Raw genomic sequence first — 20384 nt, forward strand, 5'->3', positions numbered from 1 at the left:
AGTATGCCTATATATATTTGTATTTTATACAGAGTACAATGAGTACATTTGCTTTGCAGCATGGCACATAATGAAGTATCTTAGCCTGGCTAATAAGCCAGACTAATATCACACAACACTGGCAGGCTTTTCTTTTTTTGCCAACGGCTGATTCGGTCTGGTTTATTAACCAGGCTAGAAGTATCTAGGCCTACCTGAGAAGTGTCTCCATAATCAAATATACATACAGTTTATAGAAGATTTAAACACTCTTAGTTTTCTGATCACAGTGAGTTATTTGTCCAAATTAAAATTAACCAAGTTTTCCAACAGCTGGCATTCTGTCATTGGAAGTTGGGATCAACTCCACCATCATGCTTTCCTTGAACAGGAGTGTGTTTACTGCGTTCAGTAAACATTATATTTATAGCAAAACGGATGACATAACAAAATCATAGTTTATGGTATCACGTCACCAGGAATGTCTACTAAATTGATTGTGAGTATTGTTGTTATTAGAACATAGTTTACAATATTTTAGAAGAAAAATGACAAAGGCAACACTTTGATCTGACTCTAGACAGGTGATGTTTTGAGGTTATTACTAAAAAGGAGTGCACTGCTTTCATCTTAGATATACATTCATGATAGAAAGGCACATGTGTGTCAGCTCTTTGTCGCATTAAATAATATACACAGTAGTTTGTTATAACTTGTTTTAATCGAGGAGAAAACACAAGTGGCACAAGAGAGAAGAGGGCCTTTGTGTGTTGACTCTACATGGTTCTCATGTGGTGTTTAAGTCCAGCCCCTTCAGAGCGTTCAGCATCAGTCTGTGAGAGTTTACTTGAGAGAAGGAACAGCAATCTACTATCCGAGACAATAATGGCAGAAGTCGCACCAGCACCAGCTCCGTCACTGGCCAAGGCCGCCAAGAAGAAGGCACCACCCCGACCCAAGAACACCGGCCCCAGCGTCGCTGAGCTGGTCGTCAAGGCCGTGTCCGCCTCCAAGGAGCGGAGCGGTGTGTCCCTGGCTGCGGTCAAGAAGGCTCTGGCTGCCGGCGGCTACGATGTTGAGAAGAACAAGTCCCGCGTTAAGATCGCCGTCAAGAGCCTGGTCGCTAAAGGCACCCTGGTCCAGCTCAAAGGCACCGGGGCTTCTGGCTCTTTCAAGATGAACAAGGCAGAAGCGGTGAAGGTAAAGAAACCTATTGCTAAGAAAGCAGTTAAAGCAAAGAAGCCTGCTTCAGTCAAGAAACCCGCAGCAGCTAAGAAGCCCAAGAAGGTGGCAGCAAAGAAGCCCGCAGCCGCCAAGAAATCACCCAAGAAAGCCAAGAAGCCTGCCGCCAAGAAAGTAGCAGCTAAAAGCCCGAAGAAGGCCGCCAAGAGCCCCAAGAAAGTGGCTAAGAAGCCCGCAGCAGCGGGCTTCTTAGCCAGGCTAAGATACTTCATTATGTGCCATGCTGCAAAGCAAATGTACAGAGCGAGCGATTTACATTAAATTTACAAAAAGCATGGCAATACATCACATACATAGAAAGTAGTAAATGCGTAAGCTAAGAACGTAACAGTGGAATGGACGAGGACCGTGTTTCTCCATATACATTTTCGATATTGTTTTAGTTTTATTCAAAGGTCTGTTCGTTTTTGGTTAAATCAAAACGTGAAAGCTCTGATAATAATCAGTCATCATAGGGTTAGGGTACATACAATGCAATTCGAATCTAGTGTTGTCTACATAACACGATATAAGTCCAAGCTCCAGCCAAGAAGGTTGCCAAACCCAAGGCAGCAAAGAAGGCCGCTCCCAAAAAGAAGTAAACTGCCTGCTCCATCTTTATACCCACAAAAGGCTCTTTTAAGAGCCGACCACATTATTTTATAAGAGTATACTATCCTCACTTTTTACGTCATGGTCACATGTTGGCACTGGAAGCTTATGGCTTTATATTAATACATTTTCGTATACATTTTTTTTGCCTTATGACTCCTTTTGTTCTAAATAACACTAGGGGGCACGCTATGAAAGGCAAAGCCATTTTATTAGTCACGTAATCAAATCAATACATTCAGTTAGAACATTTTGCAAATCCCCCCCACCCCTAATACATATTGACATCAATATTTTTGAAGCCATCAATCAATGGGCCATTTGCTTTTAATGAAAAGCATGTACACCCAGGTTGGTGTTTTTCTATATACTGTAGAAGAGTGATAAACACATCTTACAAAATGTCTTGTGTTGGGTGACATTGCGTGAAGACTATTAGTTGTGTGGCCCAATGTTCTGCATGACTCCTTTTGTTCTAAATAACACTATGAGGGGGGGCACGCTACTATGAAAGGCAAAGCCATTTTATTTCAACAAGTCAATTAAATGTGCTTTACACAGAACATCAAGCAATGGTGTTCCAAAACTATGGAATGCACTTCCCATTACAATCAGAACTGCAGCCTCACTCCCAATATTCCGCTATAGTCTGAAAACCCACCTTTTCAGACTCCATCATGGCCCGTAGCACTTACACTACCCCCTTAGATAGCACTTTATGTAGACTTATAGATTGGTTGGATAGGGGCGGGCATATATGTTTACCCTAAAGGTGATCATCTCGTTTTTATTTGTACTTTATTATCACGGCCAGGGCACGCAACACATTGATTATTATTGTATCAAGGGTCGCGAGAGAGAGAGAGAGAGAGAGAGAGAGAGAGAGAGACATTCCCACTCCCCCCCCCTCTCTCTCTAACACACACACACACACACACACACACACACACACACACACACACACACACACACACACACACACACACACACACACACACACGCACACACAGTTTAACGTAACAATTTATGTATGTCCACACACGGAAAGCATACAGGAACACAAACCGTGCTCAGGTATTCAGCCATGTATATTATCTTTTTAGTGATAGATAGCATTCCATTTAGCTATGTTTTTTGGTAGTCTCTTTCCAGTCGTCAGGTATAGCTTTCTTTTTGTTTTCTTATAATCTGGTTAAATCCAATGGGTTTACCGCCTGGCATATAGTCCCTGGACCAGCTGACATAGGGCGCATCCCTGTAGGTTTTCTCTATGATTGACCACCTTTATTTTAGGCGGTCCTGAAATGTAATCGCTCTCTTCATTATTTTGATGAGTGGGTATTAATGAGTGGGTATCGCCTGGACTCACCACTGACCAATCAGAGAACAACGGCGTCTCAGAAGCGCAAATAAAAGCAGAAGTTTGCGGCTGCAATAAGCATTCTATTCTCAACTTCTTTGGAAGAGAACAAGACAAGATACAATGGCAAGAACTAAGAAGCAGACCGCTCGTATGTCCACCGGCGGCAAAGCGCCCAGGAAACAGCTCGCCACCAAGGCAGCTCGTAAGAGCGCGCCGGCAACCGGTGGAGTGAAGAAACCTCACCGTTACCGTCCAGGTACAGTGGCTCTGAGGGAGATCCTGCTTATCCGCAAGCTGCTCTTCCAGCGCCTGGTGCGGGAGATGACCGGCCTGACCGGTGTGGTGGTCGTGGAGTCTCCTCTCTGCCCGCGTCTCCCCGTGGAACGTGTCTCCACAGAGCGGCCCGGTTCCATCCTGGACCGTGATGACAAACTGCACTGTTTCTCTCCAGAGAAACAGCTCTCCCCGCCCGACTCAAAGCGCTCCGTCGGGTGGTATGTTTGTCCAGAGGAGATGCCCGGCCCGGAGCGGATCGATTACCTGCTGAAAAAAATGGACGAGGACCGTGTTTCTCCATATACATTTTCGATATTGAATTAGTTTTATTCAAAGGTCTGTTAGTTTTTGGTTAAATCAAAACGTGAAAGCTCTGATAATAATCAGTCATCATAGGGTTAGGGTACATACAATGCAAAAAGAGGTAAACTGCCTGCTCCATCTTTATACCCACAAAAGGCTCTTTTAAGAGCCGACCACATTATTTTATAAGAGTATACTATCCTCACTTTTTACGTCATGGTCACATGTTGGCACTGGAAGCTTATGGCTTTATATTAATACATTTTCGTATACATTTTTTTTTGCCTTACGAGCAAAAATATGGACCCTTTCTAAAATATTCATTGCTAATATTATGTATTGCAAACATAATTTCTGCTGCTGACCTATCTATGATGCTCTCATTGCTCTGATCCAAAACAGTACAACACAATATTCAATGCATGGCATTACATTACATCAGATAATGAATACATGTCATCAGATTAATACATCAAAGTTACTCACGTAATCAAATCAATACATTCAGTTAGAACATTTTGCAAATCCCCCCCACCCCTAATACATATTGACATCAATATTTTTGAAGCCATCAATCAATGGGCCATTTGCTTTTAATGAAAAGCACACCCAGGTTGGTGTTTTTCTATATACTGTAGAAGAGTGATAAACACATCTTACAAAATGTCTTGTGTTGGGTGACATTGCGTGAAGACTATTAGTTGTGTGGCCCAATGTTCTGCATGACTCCTTTTGTTCTAAATAACACTATGAGGGGGGGCACGCTACTATGAAAGGCAAAGCCATTTTATTTCAACAAGTCAATTAAATGTGCTTTACACAGAACATCAAGCAATGGTGTTCCAAAACTATGGAATGCACTTCCCATTACAATCAGAACTGCAGCCTCACTCCCAATATTCCGCTATAGTCTGAAAACCCACCTTTTCAGACTCCATCATGGCCCGTAGCACTTACACTACCCCCTTAGATAGCACTTTATGTAGACTTATAGATTGGTTGGATAGGGGCGGGCATATATGTTTACCCTAAAGGTGATCATCTCGTTTTTATTTGTACTTTATTATCACGGCCAGGGCACGCAACACATTGATTATTATTGTATCAAGGGTCGCGAGAGAGAGAGAGAGAGAGAGAGAGAGAGAGAGAGAGACATTCCCACTCCCCCCCCCTCTCTCTCTAACACACACACACACACACACACACACACACACACACACACACACACACACACACACACACACACACACACACACACACACACGCACACACAGTTTAACGTAACAATTTATGTATGTCCACACACGGAAAGCATACAGGAACACAAACCGTGCTCAGGTATTCAGCCATGTATATTATCTTTTTAGTGATAGATAGCATTCCATTTAGCTATGTTTTTTGGTAGTCTCTTTCCAGTCGTCAGGTATAGCTTTCTTTTTGTTTTCTTATAATCTGGTTAAATCCAATGGGTTTACCGCCTGGCATATAGTCCCTGGACCAGCTGACATAGGGGGCATCCCTGTAGGTTTTCTCTATGATTGACCACCTTTATTTTAGGCGGTCCTGAAATGTAATCGCTCTCTTCATTATTTTGATGAGTGGGTATTAATGAGTGGGTATCGCCTGGACTCACCACTGACCAATCAGAGAACAACGGCGTCTCAGAAGCGCAAATAAAAGCAGAAGTTTGCGGCTGCAATAAGCATTCTATTCTCAACTTCTTTGGAAGAGAACAAGACAAGATACAATGGCAAGAACTAAGAAGCAGACCGCTCGTATGTCCACCGGCGGCAAAGCGCCCAGGAAACAGCTCGCCACCAAGGCAGCTCGTAAGAGCGCGCCGGCAACCGGTGGAGTGAAGAAACCTCACCGTTACCGTCCAGGTACAGTGGCTCTGAGGGAGATCCTGCTTATCCGCAAGCTGCTCTTCCAGCGCCTGGTGCGGGAGATGACCGGCCTGACCGGTGTGGTGGTCGTGGAGTCTCCTCTCTGCCCGCGTCTCCCCGTGGAACGTGTCTCCACAGAGCGGCCCGGTTCCATCCTGGACCGTGATGACAAACTGCACTGTTTCTCTCCAGAGAAACAGCTCTCCCCGCCCGACTCAAAGCGCGCCGTCGGGTGGTATGTTTGTCCAGAGGAGATGCCCGGCCCGGAGCGGATCGATTACCTGCTGAAAAAAATGGACGAGGACCGTGTTTCTCCATATACATTTTCGATATTGAATTAGTTTTATTCAAAGGTCTGTTAGTTTTTGGTTAAATCAAAACGTGAAAGCTCTGATAATAATCAGTCATCATAGGGTTAGGGTACATACAATGCAAAAAGAAGTAAACTGCCTGCTCCATCTTTATACCCACAAAAGGCTCTTTTAAGAGCCGACCACATTATTTTATAAGAGTATCCTCACTTTTTACGTCATGGTCACATGTTGGCACTGGAAGCTTATGGCTTTATATTAATACATTTTCGTATACATTTTTTTTGCCTTACGAGCAAAAATATGGACCCTTTCTAAAATATTCATTGCTAATATTATGTATTTCAAACATAATTTCTGCTGCTGACCTATCTATGATGCTCTCATTGCTCTGATCCAAAACAGTACAACACAATATTCAATGCATGGCATTACATTACATCAGATAATGAATACATGTCATCAGATTAATACATCAAAGTTACTCACGTAATCAAATCAATACATTCAGTTAGAACATTTTGCAAATCCCCCCCACCCCTAATAAATATTGACATCAATATTTGTGAAGCCATCAATCAATGGGCCATTTGCTTTTAATGAAAAGCACACCCAGGTTGGTGTTTTTCTATATACTGTAGAAGAGTGATAAACACATCTTACAAAATGTCTTGTGTTGGGTGACATTGCGTGAAGACTATTAGTTGTGTGGCCCAATGTTCTGCATGAGATGCAGCTTCTCATTTTAGGGGGGGTCCTTTTACACATACATAGGCCTACATCAATGCATACACGCACGCACGCACACACACACACACACACACACACACACACACACACACACACACACACACACACACACACACACACACACACACACACACACACACACACACACACTCATTTGTTCATATCACGCTGACCCATTCGTTTTGGGATATGTATCCCGGTGGTAATCATTAAAAAATTAAATTTCTTTAAGGTCCCATGAGTTATGTTTATTGGACTTTAGATAACCTTTGAACTCAGTACGGGGCATCAAATGGGAGATTGGACTACATTTTATTGCAGATTAACTCCTGGTGACTGGATTCAGGAGTTGTGCAGCTGTACAATGACAGCGTCCTCAACCCCCACGCGCTTTGAGAAGCCACTGATACTAGACATGTAGATTAGATTTAAACCAAAACTCTAGACTTGCTTGGTACAGAAGAGTCTCATTCCGCACCCATTCCAGGACGATGAAGTGTGAACAACTGCTGGTTTTGGTGTGAAGCATCTTGTTGAGTTCAATACAATGAAACAATGCCTCCCCTTTCTATGTATGTGATGTATTGCCATGCTTTTTGTAAATTTAATGTAAATCGCTCTGGATTAAGAGTGTCTGCTAAACGCATACATTGTAATTGTAATTGTAATGGAAATGTGTGAAATGGCACTAGGGAAGAAGTATGCCTATATATATTTGTATTTTATACAGAGTACAATGAGTACATTTGCTTTGCAGCATGGCACATAATGAAGTATCTTAGCCTGGCTAATAAGCCAGACTAATATCACACAACACTGGCAGGCTTTTCTTTTTTTGCCAACGGCTGATTCGGTCTGGTTTATTAACCAGGCTAGAAGTATCTAGGCCTACCTGAGAAGTGTCTCCATAATCAAATATACATACAGTTTATAGAAGATTTAAACACTCTTAGTTTTCTGATCACAGTGAGTTATTTGTCCAAATTAAAATTAACCAAGTTTTCCAACAGCTGGCATTCTGTCATTGGAAGTTGGGATCAACTCCACCATCATGCTTTCCTTGAACAGGAGTGTGTTTACTGCGTTCAGAAAACATTATATTTATAGCAAAACGGATGACATAACAAAATCATAGTTTATGGTATCACGTCACCAGGAATGTCTACTAAATTGATTGTGAGTATTGTTGTTATTAGAACATAGTTTACAATATTTTAGAAGAAAAATGACAAAGGCAACACTTTGATCTGACTCTAGACAGGTGATGTTTTGAGGTTATTACTAAAAAGGAGTGCACTGCTTTCATCTTAGATATACATTCATGATAGAAAGGCACATGTGTGTCAGCTCTTTGTCGCATTAAATAATATACACAGTAGTTTGTTATAACTTGTTTTAATCGAGGAGAAAACACAAGTGGCACAAGAGAGAAGAGGGCCTTTGTGTGTTGACTCTACATGGTTCTCATGTGGTGTTTAAGTCCAGCCCCTTCAGAGCGTTCAGCATCAGTCTGTGAGAGTTTACTTGAGAGAAGGAACAGCAATCTACTATCCGAGACAATAATGGCAGAAGTCGCACCAGCACCAGCTCCGTCACTGGCCAAGGCCGCCAAGAAGAAGGCACCACCCCGACCCAAGAACACCGGCCCCAGCGTCGCTGAGCTGGTCGTCAAGGCCGTGTCCGCCTCCAAGGAGCGGAGCGGTGTGTCCCTGGCTGCGGTCAAGAAGGCTCTGGCTGCCGGCGGCTACGATGTTGAGAAGAACAAGTCCCGCGTTAAGATCGCCGTCAAGAGCCTGGTCGCTAAAGGCACCCTGGTCCAGCTCAAAGGCACCGGGGCTTCTGGCTCTTTCAAGATGAACAAGGCAGAAGCGGTGAAGGTAAAGAAACCTATTGCTAAGAAAGCAGTTAAAGCAAAGAAGCCTGCTTCAGTCAAGAAACCCGCAGCAGCTAAGAAGCCCAAGAAGGTGGCAGCAAAGAAGCCCGCAGCCGCCAAGAAATCACCCAAGAAAGCCAAGAAGCCTGCCGCCAAGAAAGTAGCAGCTAAAAGCCCGAAGAAGGCCGCCAAGAGCCCCAAGAAAGTGGCTAAGAAGCCCGCAGCAGCGGGCTTCTTAGCCAGGCTAAGATACTTCATTATGTGCCATGCTGCAAAGCAAATGTACAGAGCGAGCGATTTACATTAAATTTACAAAAAGCATGGCAATACATCACATACATAGAAAGTAGTAAATGCGTAAGCTAAGAACGTAACAGTGGAATGGACGAGGACCGTGTTTCTCCATATACATTTTCGATATTGTTTTAGTTTTATTCAAAGGTCTGTTCGTTTTTGGTTAAATCAAAACGTGAAAGCTCTGATAATAATCAGTCATCATAGGGTTAGGGTACATACAATGCAATTCGAATCTAGTGTTGTCTACATAACACGATATAAGTCCAAGCTCCAGCCAAGAAGGTTGCCAAACCCAAGGCAGCAAAGAAGGCCGCTCCCAAAAAGAAGTAAACTGCCTGCTCCATCTTTATACCCACAAAAGGCTCTTTTAAGAGCCGACCACATTATTTTATAAGAGTATACTATCCTCACTTTTTACGTCATGGTCACATGTTGGCACTGGAAGCTTATGGCTTTATATTAATACATTTTCGTATACATTTTTTTTGCCTTATGACTCCTTTTGTTCTAAATAACACTAGGGGGCACGCTATGAAAGGCAAAGCCATTTTATTAGTCACGTAATCAAATCAATACATTCAGTTAGAACATTTTGCAAATCCCCCCCACCCCTAATACATATTGACATCAATATTTTTGAAGCCATCAATCAATGGGCCATTTGCTTTTAATGAAAAGCATGTACACCCAGGTTGGTGTTTTTCTATATACTGTAGAAGAGTGATAAACACATCTTACAAAATGTCTTGTGTTGGGTGACATTGCGTGAAGACTATTAGTTGTGTGGCCCAATGTTCTGCATGACTCCTTTTGTTCTAAATAACACTATGAGGGGGGGCACGCTACTATGAAAGGCAAAGCCATTTTATTTCAACAAGTCAATTAAATGTGCTTTACACAGAACATCAAGCAATGGTGTTCCAAAACTATGGAATGCACTTCCCATTACAATCAGAACTGCAGCCTCACTCCCAATATTCCGCTATAGTCTGAAAACCCACCTTTTCAGACTCCATCATGGCCCGTAGCACTTACACTACCCCCTTAGATAGCACTTTATGTAGACTTATAGATTGGTTGGATAGGGGCGGGCATATATGTTTACCCTAAAGGTGATCATCTCGTTTTTATTTGTACTTTATTAACACGGCCAGGGCACGCAACACATTGATTATTATTGTATCAAGGGTCGCGAGAGAGAGAGAGAGAGAGAGAGAGAGAGAGAGAGAGACATTCCCACTCCCCCCCCCTCTCTCTCTAACACACACACACACACACACACACACACACACACACACACACACACACACACACACACACACACACACACACACACACACACACACACACACACACACACGCACACACAGTTTAACGTAACAATTTATGTATGTCCACACACGGAAAGCATACAGGAACACAAACCGTGCTCAGGTATTCAGCCATGTATATTATCTTTTTAGTGATAGATAGCATTCCATTTAGCTATGTTTTTTGGTAGTCTCTTTCCAGTCGTCAGGTATAGCTTTCTTTTTGTTTTCTTATAATCTGGTTAAATCCAATGGGTTTACCGCCTGGCATATAGTCCCTGGACCAGCTGACATAGGGGGCATCCCTGTAGGTTTTCTCTATGATTGACCACCTTTATTTTAGGCGGTCCTGAAATGTAATCGCTCTCTTCATTATTTTGATGAGTGGGTATTAATGAGTGGGTATCGCCTGGACTCACCACTGACCAATCAGAGAACAACGGCGTCTCAGAAGCGCAAATAAAAGCAGAAGTTTGCGGCTGCAATAAGCATTCTATTCTCAACTTCTTTGGAAGAGAACAAGACAAGATACAATGGCAAGAACTAAGAAGCAGACCGCTCGTATGTCCACCGGCGGCAAAGCGCCCAGGAAACAGCTTGCCACCAAGGCAGCTCGTAAGAGCGCGCCGGCAACCGGTGGAGTGAAGAAACCTCACCGTTACCGTCCAGGTACAGTGGCTCTGAGGGAGATCCTGCTTATCCGCAAGCTGCTCTTCCAGCGCCTGGTGCGGGAGATGACCGGCCTGACCGGTGTGGTGGTCGTGGAGTCTCCTCTCTGCCCGCGTCTCCCCGTGGAACGTGTCTCCACAGAGCGGCCCGGTTCCATCCTGGACCGTGATGACAAACTGCACTGTTTCTCTCCAGAGAAACAGCTCTCCCCGCCCGACTCAAAGCGCGCCGTCGGGTGGTATGTTTGTCCAGAGGAGATGCCCGGCCCGGAGCGGATCGATTACCTGCTGAAAAAAATGGACGAGGACCGTGTTTCTCCATATACATTTTCGATATTGAATTAGTTTTATTCAAAGGTCTGTTAGTTTTTGGTTAAATCAAAACGTGAAAGCTCTGATAATAATCAGTCATCATAGGGTTAGGGTACATACAATGCAAAAAGAAGTAAACTGCCTGCTCCATCTTTATACCCACAAAAGGCTCTTTTAAGAGCCGACCACATTATTTTATAAGAGTATACTATCCTCACTTTTTACGTCATGGTCACATGTTGGCACTGGAAGCTTATGGCTTTATATTAATACATTTTCGTATACATTTTTTTTTGCCTTACGAGCAAAAATATGGACCCTTTCTAAAATATTCATTGCTAATATTATGTATTGCAAACATAATTTCTGCTGCTGACCTATCTATGATGCTCTCATTGCTCTGATCCAAAACAGTACAACACAATATTCAATGCATGGCATTACATTACATCAGATAATGAATACATGTCATCAGATTAATACATCAAAGTTACTCACGTAATCAAATCAATACATTCAGTTAGAACATTTTGCAAATCCCCCCCACCCCTAATAAATATTGACATCAATATTTGTGAAGCCATCAATCAATGGGCCATTTGCTTTTAATGAAAAGCACACCCAGGTTGGTGTTTTTCTATATACTGTAGAAGAGTGATAAACACATCTTACAAAATGTCTTGTGTTGGGTGACATTGCGTGAAGACTATTAGTTGTGTGGCCCAATGTTCTGCATGAGATGCAGCTTCTCATTTTAGGGGGGGTCCTTTTACACATACATAGGCCTACATCAATGCATACACGCACGCACGCACGCACACACACACACACACACACACACACACACACACACACACACACACACACACACACACACACACACACACACACACACACACACACACACACACACACTCATTTGTTCATATCACGCTGACCCATTCGTTTTGGGATATGTATCCCGGTGGTAATCATTAAAAAATTAAATTTCTTTAAGGTCCCATGAGTTATGTTTATTGGACTTTAGATAACCTTTGAACTCAGTACGGGGCATCAAATGGGAGATTGGACTACATTTTATTGCAGATTAACTCCTGGTGACTGGATTCAGGAGTTGTGCAGCTGTACAATGACAGCGTCCTCAACCCCCACGCGCTTTGAGAAGCCACTGATACTAGACATGTAGATTAGATTTAAACCAAAACTCTAGACTTGCTTGGTACAGAAGAGTCTCATTCCGCACCCATTCCAGGACGATGAAGTGTGAACAACTGCTGGTTTTGGTGTGAAGCATCTTGTTGAGTTCAATACAATGAAACAATGCCTCCCCTTTCTATGTATGTGATGTATTGCCATGCTTTTTGTAAATTTAATGTAAATCGCTCTGGATTAAGAGTGTCTGCTAAACGCATACATTGTAATTGTAATTGTAATGGAAATGTGTGAAATGGCACTAGGGAAGAAGTATGCCTATATATATTTGTATTTTATACAGAGTACAATGAGTACATTTGCTTTGCAGCATGGCACATAATGAAGTATCTTAGCCTGGCTAATAAGCCAGACTAATATCACACAACACTGGCAGGCTTTTCTTTTTTTGCCAACGGCTGATTCGGTCTGGTTTATTAACCAGGCTAGAAGTATCTAGGCCTACCTGAGAAGTGTCTCCATAATCAAATATACATACAGTTTATAGAAGATTTAAACACTCTTAGTTTTCTGATCACAGTGAGTTATTTGTCCAAATTAAAATTAACCAAGTTTTCCAACAGCTGGCATTCTGTCATTGGAAGTTGGGATCAACTCCACCATCATGCTTTCCTTGAACAGGAGTGTGTTTACTGCGTTCAGTAAACATTATATTTATAGCAAAACGGATGACATAACAAAATCATAGTTTATGGTATCACGTCACCAGGAATGTCTACTAAATTGATTGTGAGTATTGTTGTTATTAGAACATAGTTTACAATATTTTAGAAGAAAAATGACAAAGGCAACACTTTGATCTGACTCTAGACAGGTGATGTTTTGAGGTTATTACTAAAAAGGAGTGCACTGCTTTCATCTTAGATATACATTCATGATAGAAAGGCACATGTGTGTCAGCTCTTTGTCGCATTAAATAATATACACAGTAGTTTGTTATAACTTGTTTTAATCGAGGAGAAAACACAAGTGGCACAAGAGAGAAGAGGGCCTTTGTGTGTTGACTCTACATGGTTCTCATGTGGTGTTTAAGTCCAGCCCCTTCAGAGCGTTCAGCATCAGTCTGTGAGAGTTTACTTGAGAGAAGGAACAGCAATCTACTATCCGAGACAATAATGGCAGAAGTCGCACCAGCACCAGCTCCGTCACTGGCCAAGGCCGCCAAGAAGAAGGCACCACCCCGACCCAAGAACACCGGCCCCAGCGTCGCTGAGCTGGTCGTCAAGGCCGTGTCCGCCTCCAAGGAGCGGAGCGGTGTGTCCCTGGCTGCGGTCAAGAAGGCTCTGGCTGCCGGCGGCTACGATGTTGAGAAGAACAAGTCCCGCGTTAAGATCGCCGTCAAGAGCCTGGTCGCTAAAGGCACCCTGGTCCAGCTCAAAGGCACCGGGGCTTCTGGCTCTTTCAAGATGAACAAGGCAGAAGCGGTGAAGGTAAAGAAACCTATTGCTAAGAAAGCAGTTAAAGCAAAGAAGCCTGCTTCAGTCAAGAAACCCGCAGCAGCTAAGAAGCCCAAGAAGGTGGCAGCAAAGAAGCCCGCAGCCGCCAAGAAATCACCCAAGAAAGCCAAGAAGCCTGCCGCCAAGAAAGTAGCAGCTAAAAGCCCGAAGAAGGCCGCCAAGAGCCCCAAGAAAGTGGCTAAGAAGCCCGCAGCAGCGGGCTTCTTAGCCAGGCTAAGATACTTCATTATGTGCCATGCTGCAAAGCAAATGTACAGAGCGAGCGATTTACATTAAATTTACAAAAAGCATGGCAATACATCACATACATAGAAAGTAGTAAATGCGTAAGCTAAGAACGTAACAGTGGAATGGACGAGGACCGTGTTTCTCCATATACATTTTCGATATTGTTTTAGTTTTATTCAAAGGTCTGTTCGTTTTTGGTTAAATCAAAACGTGAAAGCTCTGATAATAATCAGTCATCATAGGGTTAGGGTACATACAATGCAATTCGAATCTAGTGTTGTCTACATAACACGATATAAGTCCAAGCTCCAGCCAAGAAGGTTGCCAAACCCAAGGCAGCAAAGAAGGCCGCTCCCAAAAAGAAGTAAACTGCCTGCTCCATCTTTATACCCACAAAAGGCTCTTTTAAGAGCCGACCACATTATTTTATAAGAGTATACTATCCTCACTTTTTACGTCATGGTCACATGTTGGCACTGGAAGCTTATGGCTTTATATTAATACATTTTCGTATACATTTTTTTTGCCTTATGACTCCTTTTGTTCTAAATAACACTAGGGGGCACGCTATGAAAGGCAAAGCCATTTTATTAGTCACGTAATCAAATCAATACATTCAGTTAGAACATTTTGCAAATCCCCCCCACCCCTAATACATATTGACATCAATATTTTTGAAGCCATCAATCAATGGGCCATTTGCTTTTAATGAAAAGCATGTACACCCAGGTTGGTGTTTTTCTATATACTGTAGAAGAGTGATAAACACATCTTACAAAATGTCTTGTGTTGGGTGACATTGCGTGAAGACTATTAGTTGTGTGGCCCAATGTTCTGCATGACTCCTTTTGTTCTAAATAACACTATGAGGGGGGGCACGCTACTATGAAAGGCAAAGCCATTTTATTTCAACAAGTCAATTAAATGTGCTTTACACAGAACATCAAGCAATGGTGTTCCAAAACTATGGAATGCACTTCCCATTACAATCAGAACTGCAGCCTCACTCCCAATATTCCGCTATAGTCTGAAAACCCACCTTTTCAGACTCCATCATGGCCCGTAGCACTTACACTACCCCCTTAGATAGCACTTTATGTAGACTTATAGATTGGTTGGATAGGGGCGGGCATATATGTTTACCCTAAAGGTGATCATCTCGTTTTTATTTGTACTTTATTATCACGGCCAGGGCACGCAACACATTGATTATTATTGTATCAAGGGTCGCGAGAGAGAGAGAGAGAGAGAGAGAGAGAGAGAGAGAGACATTCCCACTCCCCCCCCCTCTCTCTCTAACACACACACACACACACACACACACACACACACACACACACACACACACACACACACACACACACACACACACACACACACACACACACACACACACACACGCACACACAGTTTAACGTAACAATTTATGTATGTCCACACACGGAAAGCATACAGGAACACAAACCGTGCTCAGGTATTCAGCCATGTATATTATCTTTTTAGTGATAGATAGCATTCCATTTAGCTATGTTTTTTGGTAGTCTCTTTCCAGTCGTCAGGTATAGCTTTCTTTTTGTTTTCTTATAATCTGGTTAAATCCAATGGGTTTACCGCCTGGCATATAGTCCCTGGACCAGCTGACATAGGGCGCATCCCTGTAGGTTTTCTCTATGATTGACCACCTTTATTTTAGGCGGTCCTGAAATGTAATCGCTCTCTTCATTATTTTGATGAGTGGGTATTAATGAGTGGGTATCGCCTGGACTCACCACTGACCAATCAGAGAACAACGGCGTCTCAGAAGCGCAAATAAAAGCAGAAGTTTGCGGCTGCAATAAGCATTCTATTCTCAACTTCTTTGGAAGAGAACAAGACAAGATACAATGGCAAGAACTAAGAAGCAGACCGCTCGTATGTCCACCGGCGGCAAAGCGCCCAGGAAACAGCTCGCCACCAAGGCAGCTCGTAAGAGCGCGCCGGCAACCGGTGGAGTGAAGAAACCTCACCGTTACCGTCCAGGTACAGTGGCTCTGAGGGAGATCCTGCTTATCCGCAAGCTGCTCTTCCAGCGCCTGGTGCGGGAGATGACCGGCCTGACCGGTGTGGTGGTCGTGGAGTCTCCTCTCTGCCCGCGTCTCCCCGTGGAACGTGTCTCCACAGAGCGGCCCGGTTCCATCCTGGACCGTGATGACAAACTGCACTGTTTCTCTCCAGAGAAACAGCTCTCCCCGCCCGACTCAAAGCGCTCCGTCGGGTGGTATGTTTGTCCAGAGGAGATGCCCGGCCCGGAGCGGATCGATTACCTGCTGAAAAAAATGGACGAGGACCGTGTTTCTCCATATACATTTTCGATATTGAATTAGTTTTATTCAAAGGTCTGTTAGTTTTTGGTTAAATCAAAACGTGAAAGCTCTGATAATAATCAGTCATCATAGGGTTAGGGTACATACAATGCAAAAAGAAGTAAACTGCCTGCTCCATCTTTATACCCACAAAAGGCTCTTTTAAGAGCCGACCACATTATTTTATAAGAGTATACTATCCTCACTTTTTACGTCATGGTCACATGTTGGCACTGGAAGCTTATGGCTTTATATTAATACATTTTCGTATACATTTTTTTTTGCCTTACGAGCAAAAATATGGACCCTTTCTAAAATATTCATTGCTAATATTATGTATTGCAAACATAATTTCTGCTGCTGACCTATCTATGATGCTCTCATTGCTCTGATCCAAAACAGTACAACACAATATTCAATGCATGGCATTACATTACATCAGATAATGAATACATGTCATCAGATTAATACATCAAAGTTACTCACGTAATCAAATCAATACATTCAGTTAGAACATTTTGCAAATCCCCCCCACCCCTAATACATATTGACATCAATATTTTTGAAGCCATCAATCAATGGGCCATTTGCTTTTAATGAAAAGCACACCCAGGTTGGTGTTTTTCTATATACTGTAGAAGAGTGATAAACACATCTTACAAAATGTCTTGTGTTGGGTGACATTGCGTGAAGACTATTAGTTGTGTGGCCCAATGTTCTGCATGACTCCTTTTGTTCTAAATAACACTATGAGGGGGGGCACGCTACTATGAAAGGCAAAGCCATTTTATTTCAACAAGTCAATTAAATGTGCTTTACACAGAACATCAAGCAATGGTGTTCCAAAACTATGGAATGCACTTCCCATTACAATCAGAACTGCAGCCTCACTCCCAATATTCCGCTATAGTCTGAAAACCCACCTTTTCAGACTCCATCATGGCCCGTAGCACTTACACTACCCCCTTAGATAGCACTTTATGTAGACTTATAGATTGGTTGGATAGGGGCGGGCATATATGTTTACCCTAAAGGTGATCATCTCGTTTTTATTTGTACTTTATTATCACGGCCAGGGCACGCAACACATTGATTATTATTGTATCAAGGGTCGCGAGAGAGAGAGAGAGAGAGAGAGAGAGAGAGAGACATTCCCACTCCCCCCCCTCTCTCTCTAACACACACACACACACACACACACACACACACACACACACACACACACACACACACACACACACACACACACACACACACACACACACACGCACACACAGTTTAACGTAACAATTTATGTATGTCCACACACGGAAAGCATACAGGAACACAAACCGTGCTCAGGTATTCAGCCATGTATATTATCTTTTTAGTGATAGATAGCATTCCATTTAGCTATGTTTTTTGGTAGTCTCTTTCCAGTCGTCAGGTATAGCTTTCTTTTTGTTTTCTTATAATCTGGTTAAATCCAATGGGTTTACCGCCTGGCATATAGTCCCTGGACCAGCTGACATAGGGGGCATCCCTGTAGGTTTTCTCTATGATTGACCACCTTTATTTTAGGCGGTCCTGAAATGTAATCGCTCTCTTCATTATTTTGATGAGTGGGTATTAATGAGTGGGTATCGCCTGGACTCACCACTGACCAATCAGAGAACAACGGCGTCTCAGAAGCGCAAATAAAAGCAGAAGTTTGCGGCTGCAATAAGCATTCTATTCTCAACTTCTTTGGAAGAGAACAAGACAAGATACAATGGCAAGAACTAAGAAGCAGACCGCTCGTATGTCCACCGGCGGCAAAGCGCCCAGGAAACAGCTCGCCACCAAGGCAGCTCGTAAGAGCGCGCCGGCAACCGGTGGAGTGAAGAAACCTCACCGTTACCGTCCAGGTACAGTGGCTCTGAGGGAGATCCTGCTTATCCGCAAGCTGCTCTTCCAGCGCCTGGTGCGGGAGATGACCGGCCTGACCGGTGTGGTGGTCGTGGAGTCTCCTCTCTGCCCGCGTCTCCCCGTGGAACGTGTCTCCACAGAGCGGCCCGGTTCCATCCTGGACCGTGATGACAAACTGCACTGTTTCTCTCCAGAGAAACAGCTCTCCCCGCCCGACTCAAAGCGCGCCGTCGGGTGGTATGTTTGTCCAGAGGAGATGCCCGGCCCGGAGCGGATCGATTACCTGCTGAAAAAAATGGACGAGGACCGTGTTTCTCCATATACATTTTCGATATTGAATTAGTTTTATTCAAAGGTCTGTTAGTTTTTGGTTAAATCAAAACGTGAAAGCTCTGATAATAATCAGTCATCATAGGGTTAGGGTACATACAATGCAAAAAGAAGTAAACTGCCTGCTCCATCTTTATACCCACAAAAGGCTCTTTTAAGAGCCGACCACATTATTTTATAAGAGTATCCTCACTTTTTACGTCATGGTCACATGTTGGCACTGGAAGCTTATGGCTTTATATTAATACATTTTCGTATACATTTTTTTTGCCTTACGAGCAAAAATATGGACCCTTTCTAAAATATTCATTGCTAATATTATGTATTTCAAACATAATTTCTGCTGCTGACCTATCTATGATGCTCTCATTGCTCTGATCCAAAACAGTACAACACAATATTCAATGCATGGCATTACATTACATCAGATAATGAATACATGTCATCAGATTAATACATCAAAGTTACTCACGTAATCAAATCAATACATTCAGTTAGAACATTTTGCAAATCCCCCCCACCCCTAATAAATATTGACATCAATATTTGTGAAGCCATCAATCAATGGGCCATTTGCTTTTAATGAAAAGCACACCCAGGTTGGTGTTTTTCTATATACTGTAGAAGAGTGATAAACACATCTTACAAAATGTCTTGTGTTGGGTGACATTGCGTGAAGACTATTAGTTGTGTGGCCCAATGTTCTGCATGAGATGCAGCTTCTCATTTTAGGGGGGGTCCTTTTACACATACATAGGCCTACATCAATGCATACACGCACGCACGCACACACACACACACACACACACACACACACACACACACACACACACACACACACACACACACACACACACACACACACACACACACACACACACACACACACACACTCATTTGTTCATATCACGCTGACCCATTCGTTTTGGGATATGTATCCCGGTGGTAATCATTAAAAAAATAAATTTCTTTAAGGTCCCATGAGTTATGTTTATTGGACTTTAGATAACCTTTGAACTCAGTACGGGGCATCAAATGGGAGATTGGACTACATTTTATTGCAGATTAACTCCTGGTGACTGGATTCAGGAGTTGTGCAGCTGTACAATGACAGCGTCCTCAACCCCCACGCGCTTTGAGAAGCCACTGATACTAGACATGTAGATTAGATTTAAACCAAAACTCTAGACTTGCTTGGTACAGAAGAGTCTCATTCCGCACCCATTCCAGGACGATGAAGTGTGAACAACTGCTGGTTTTGGTGTGAAGCATCTTGTTGAGTTCAATACAATGAAACAATGCCTCCCCTTTCTATGTATGTGATGTATTGCCATGCTTTTTGTAAATTTAATGTAAATCGCTCTGGATTAAGAGTGTCTGCTAAACGCATACATTGTAATTGTAATTGTAATGGAAATGTGTGAAATGGCACTAGGGAAGAAGTATGCCTATATATATTTGTATTTTATACAGAGTACAATGAGTACATTTGCTTTGCAGCATGGCACATAATGAAGTATCTTAGCCTGGCTAATAAGCCAGACTAATATCACACAACACTGGCAGGCTTTTCTTTTTTTGCCAACGGCTGATTCGGTCTGGTTTATTAACCAGGCTAGAAGTATCTAGGCCTACCTGAGAAGTGTCTCCATAATCAAATATACATACAGTTTATAGAAGATTTAAACACTCTTAGTTTTCTGATCACAGTGAGTTATTTGTCCAAATTAAAATTAACCAAGTTTTCCAACAGCTGGCATTCTGTCA

The 20384-nt window shown here is 42.8% G+C and overlaps 3 protein-coding genes across 3 annotated transcripts; all 3 read left to right on the plus strand.

Moving 5' to 3' along the window:
- Positions 1–864: 864 nt before the first annotated feature.
- Positions 865–7108, plus strand: LOC306933691 (histone H1-like; the record flags this gene model as incomplete). Its single annotated transcript, XM_079516001.1, has 2 exons — positions 865–1418; positions 7102–7108. The coding sequence occupies 2 exons, from the start codon at positions 865–867 to the stop codon at positions 7106–7108; spliced, it is 561 nt and encodes a 186-aa protein (XP_079372127.1).
- Positions 7109–8263: 1155 nt separating this feature from the next.
- LOC306936008 (histone H1-like) lies at positions 8264–9201 on the plus strand (the record flags this gene model as incomplete). The annotated part of the gene is made up of 2 exons (XM_079519415.1): positions 8264–8804; positions 9134–9201. The coding sequence occupies 2 exons, from the start codon at positions 8264–8266 to the stop codon at positions 9199–9201; spliced, it is 609 nt and encodes a 202-aa protein (XP_079375541.1).
- A 4287-nt stretch (positions 9202–13488) lies between these two features.
- Positions 13489–19767, plus strand: LOC306933702 (histone H1-like; the record flags this gene model as incomplete). Its single annotated transcript, XM_079516012.1, has 2 exons — positions 13489–14060; positions 19761–19767. The coding sequence occupies 2 exons, from the start codon at positions 13489–13491 to the stop codon at positions 19765–19767; spliced, it is 579 nt and encodes a 192-aa protein (XP_079372138.1).
- Positions 19768–20384: the final 617 nt, after the last annotated feature.

The sequence above is a fragment of the Electrona antarctica genome (assembly GCF_951216825.1).
Source record: "Electrona antarctica genome assembly, chromosome: 2".
Classification (NCBI taxonomy): Eukaryota; Metazoa; Chordata; class Actinopteri; order Myctophiformes; family Myctophidae; genus Electrona; species Electrona antarctica.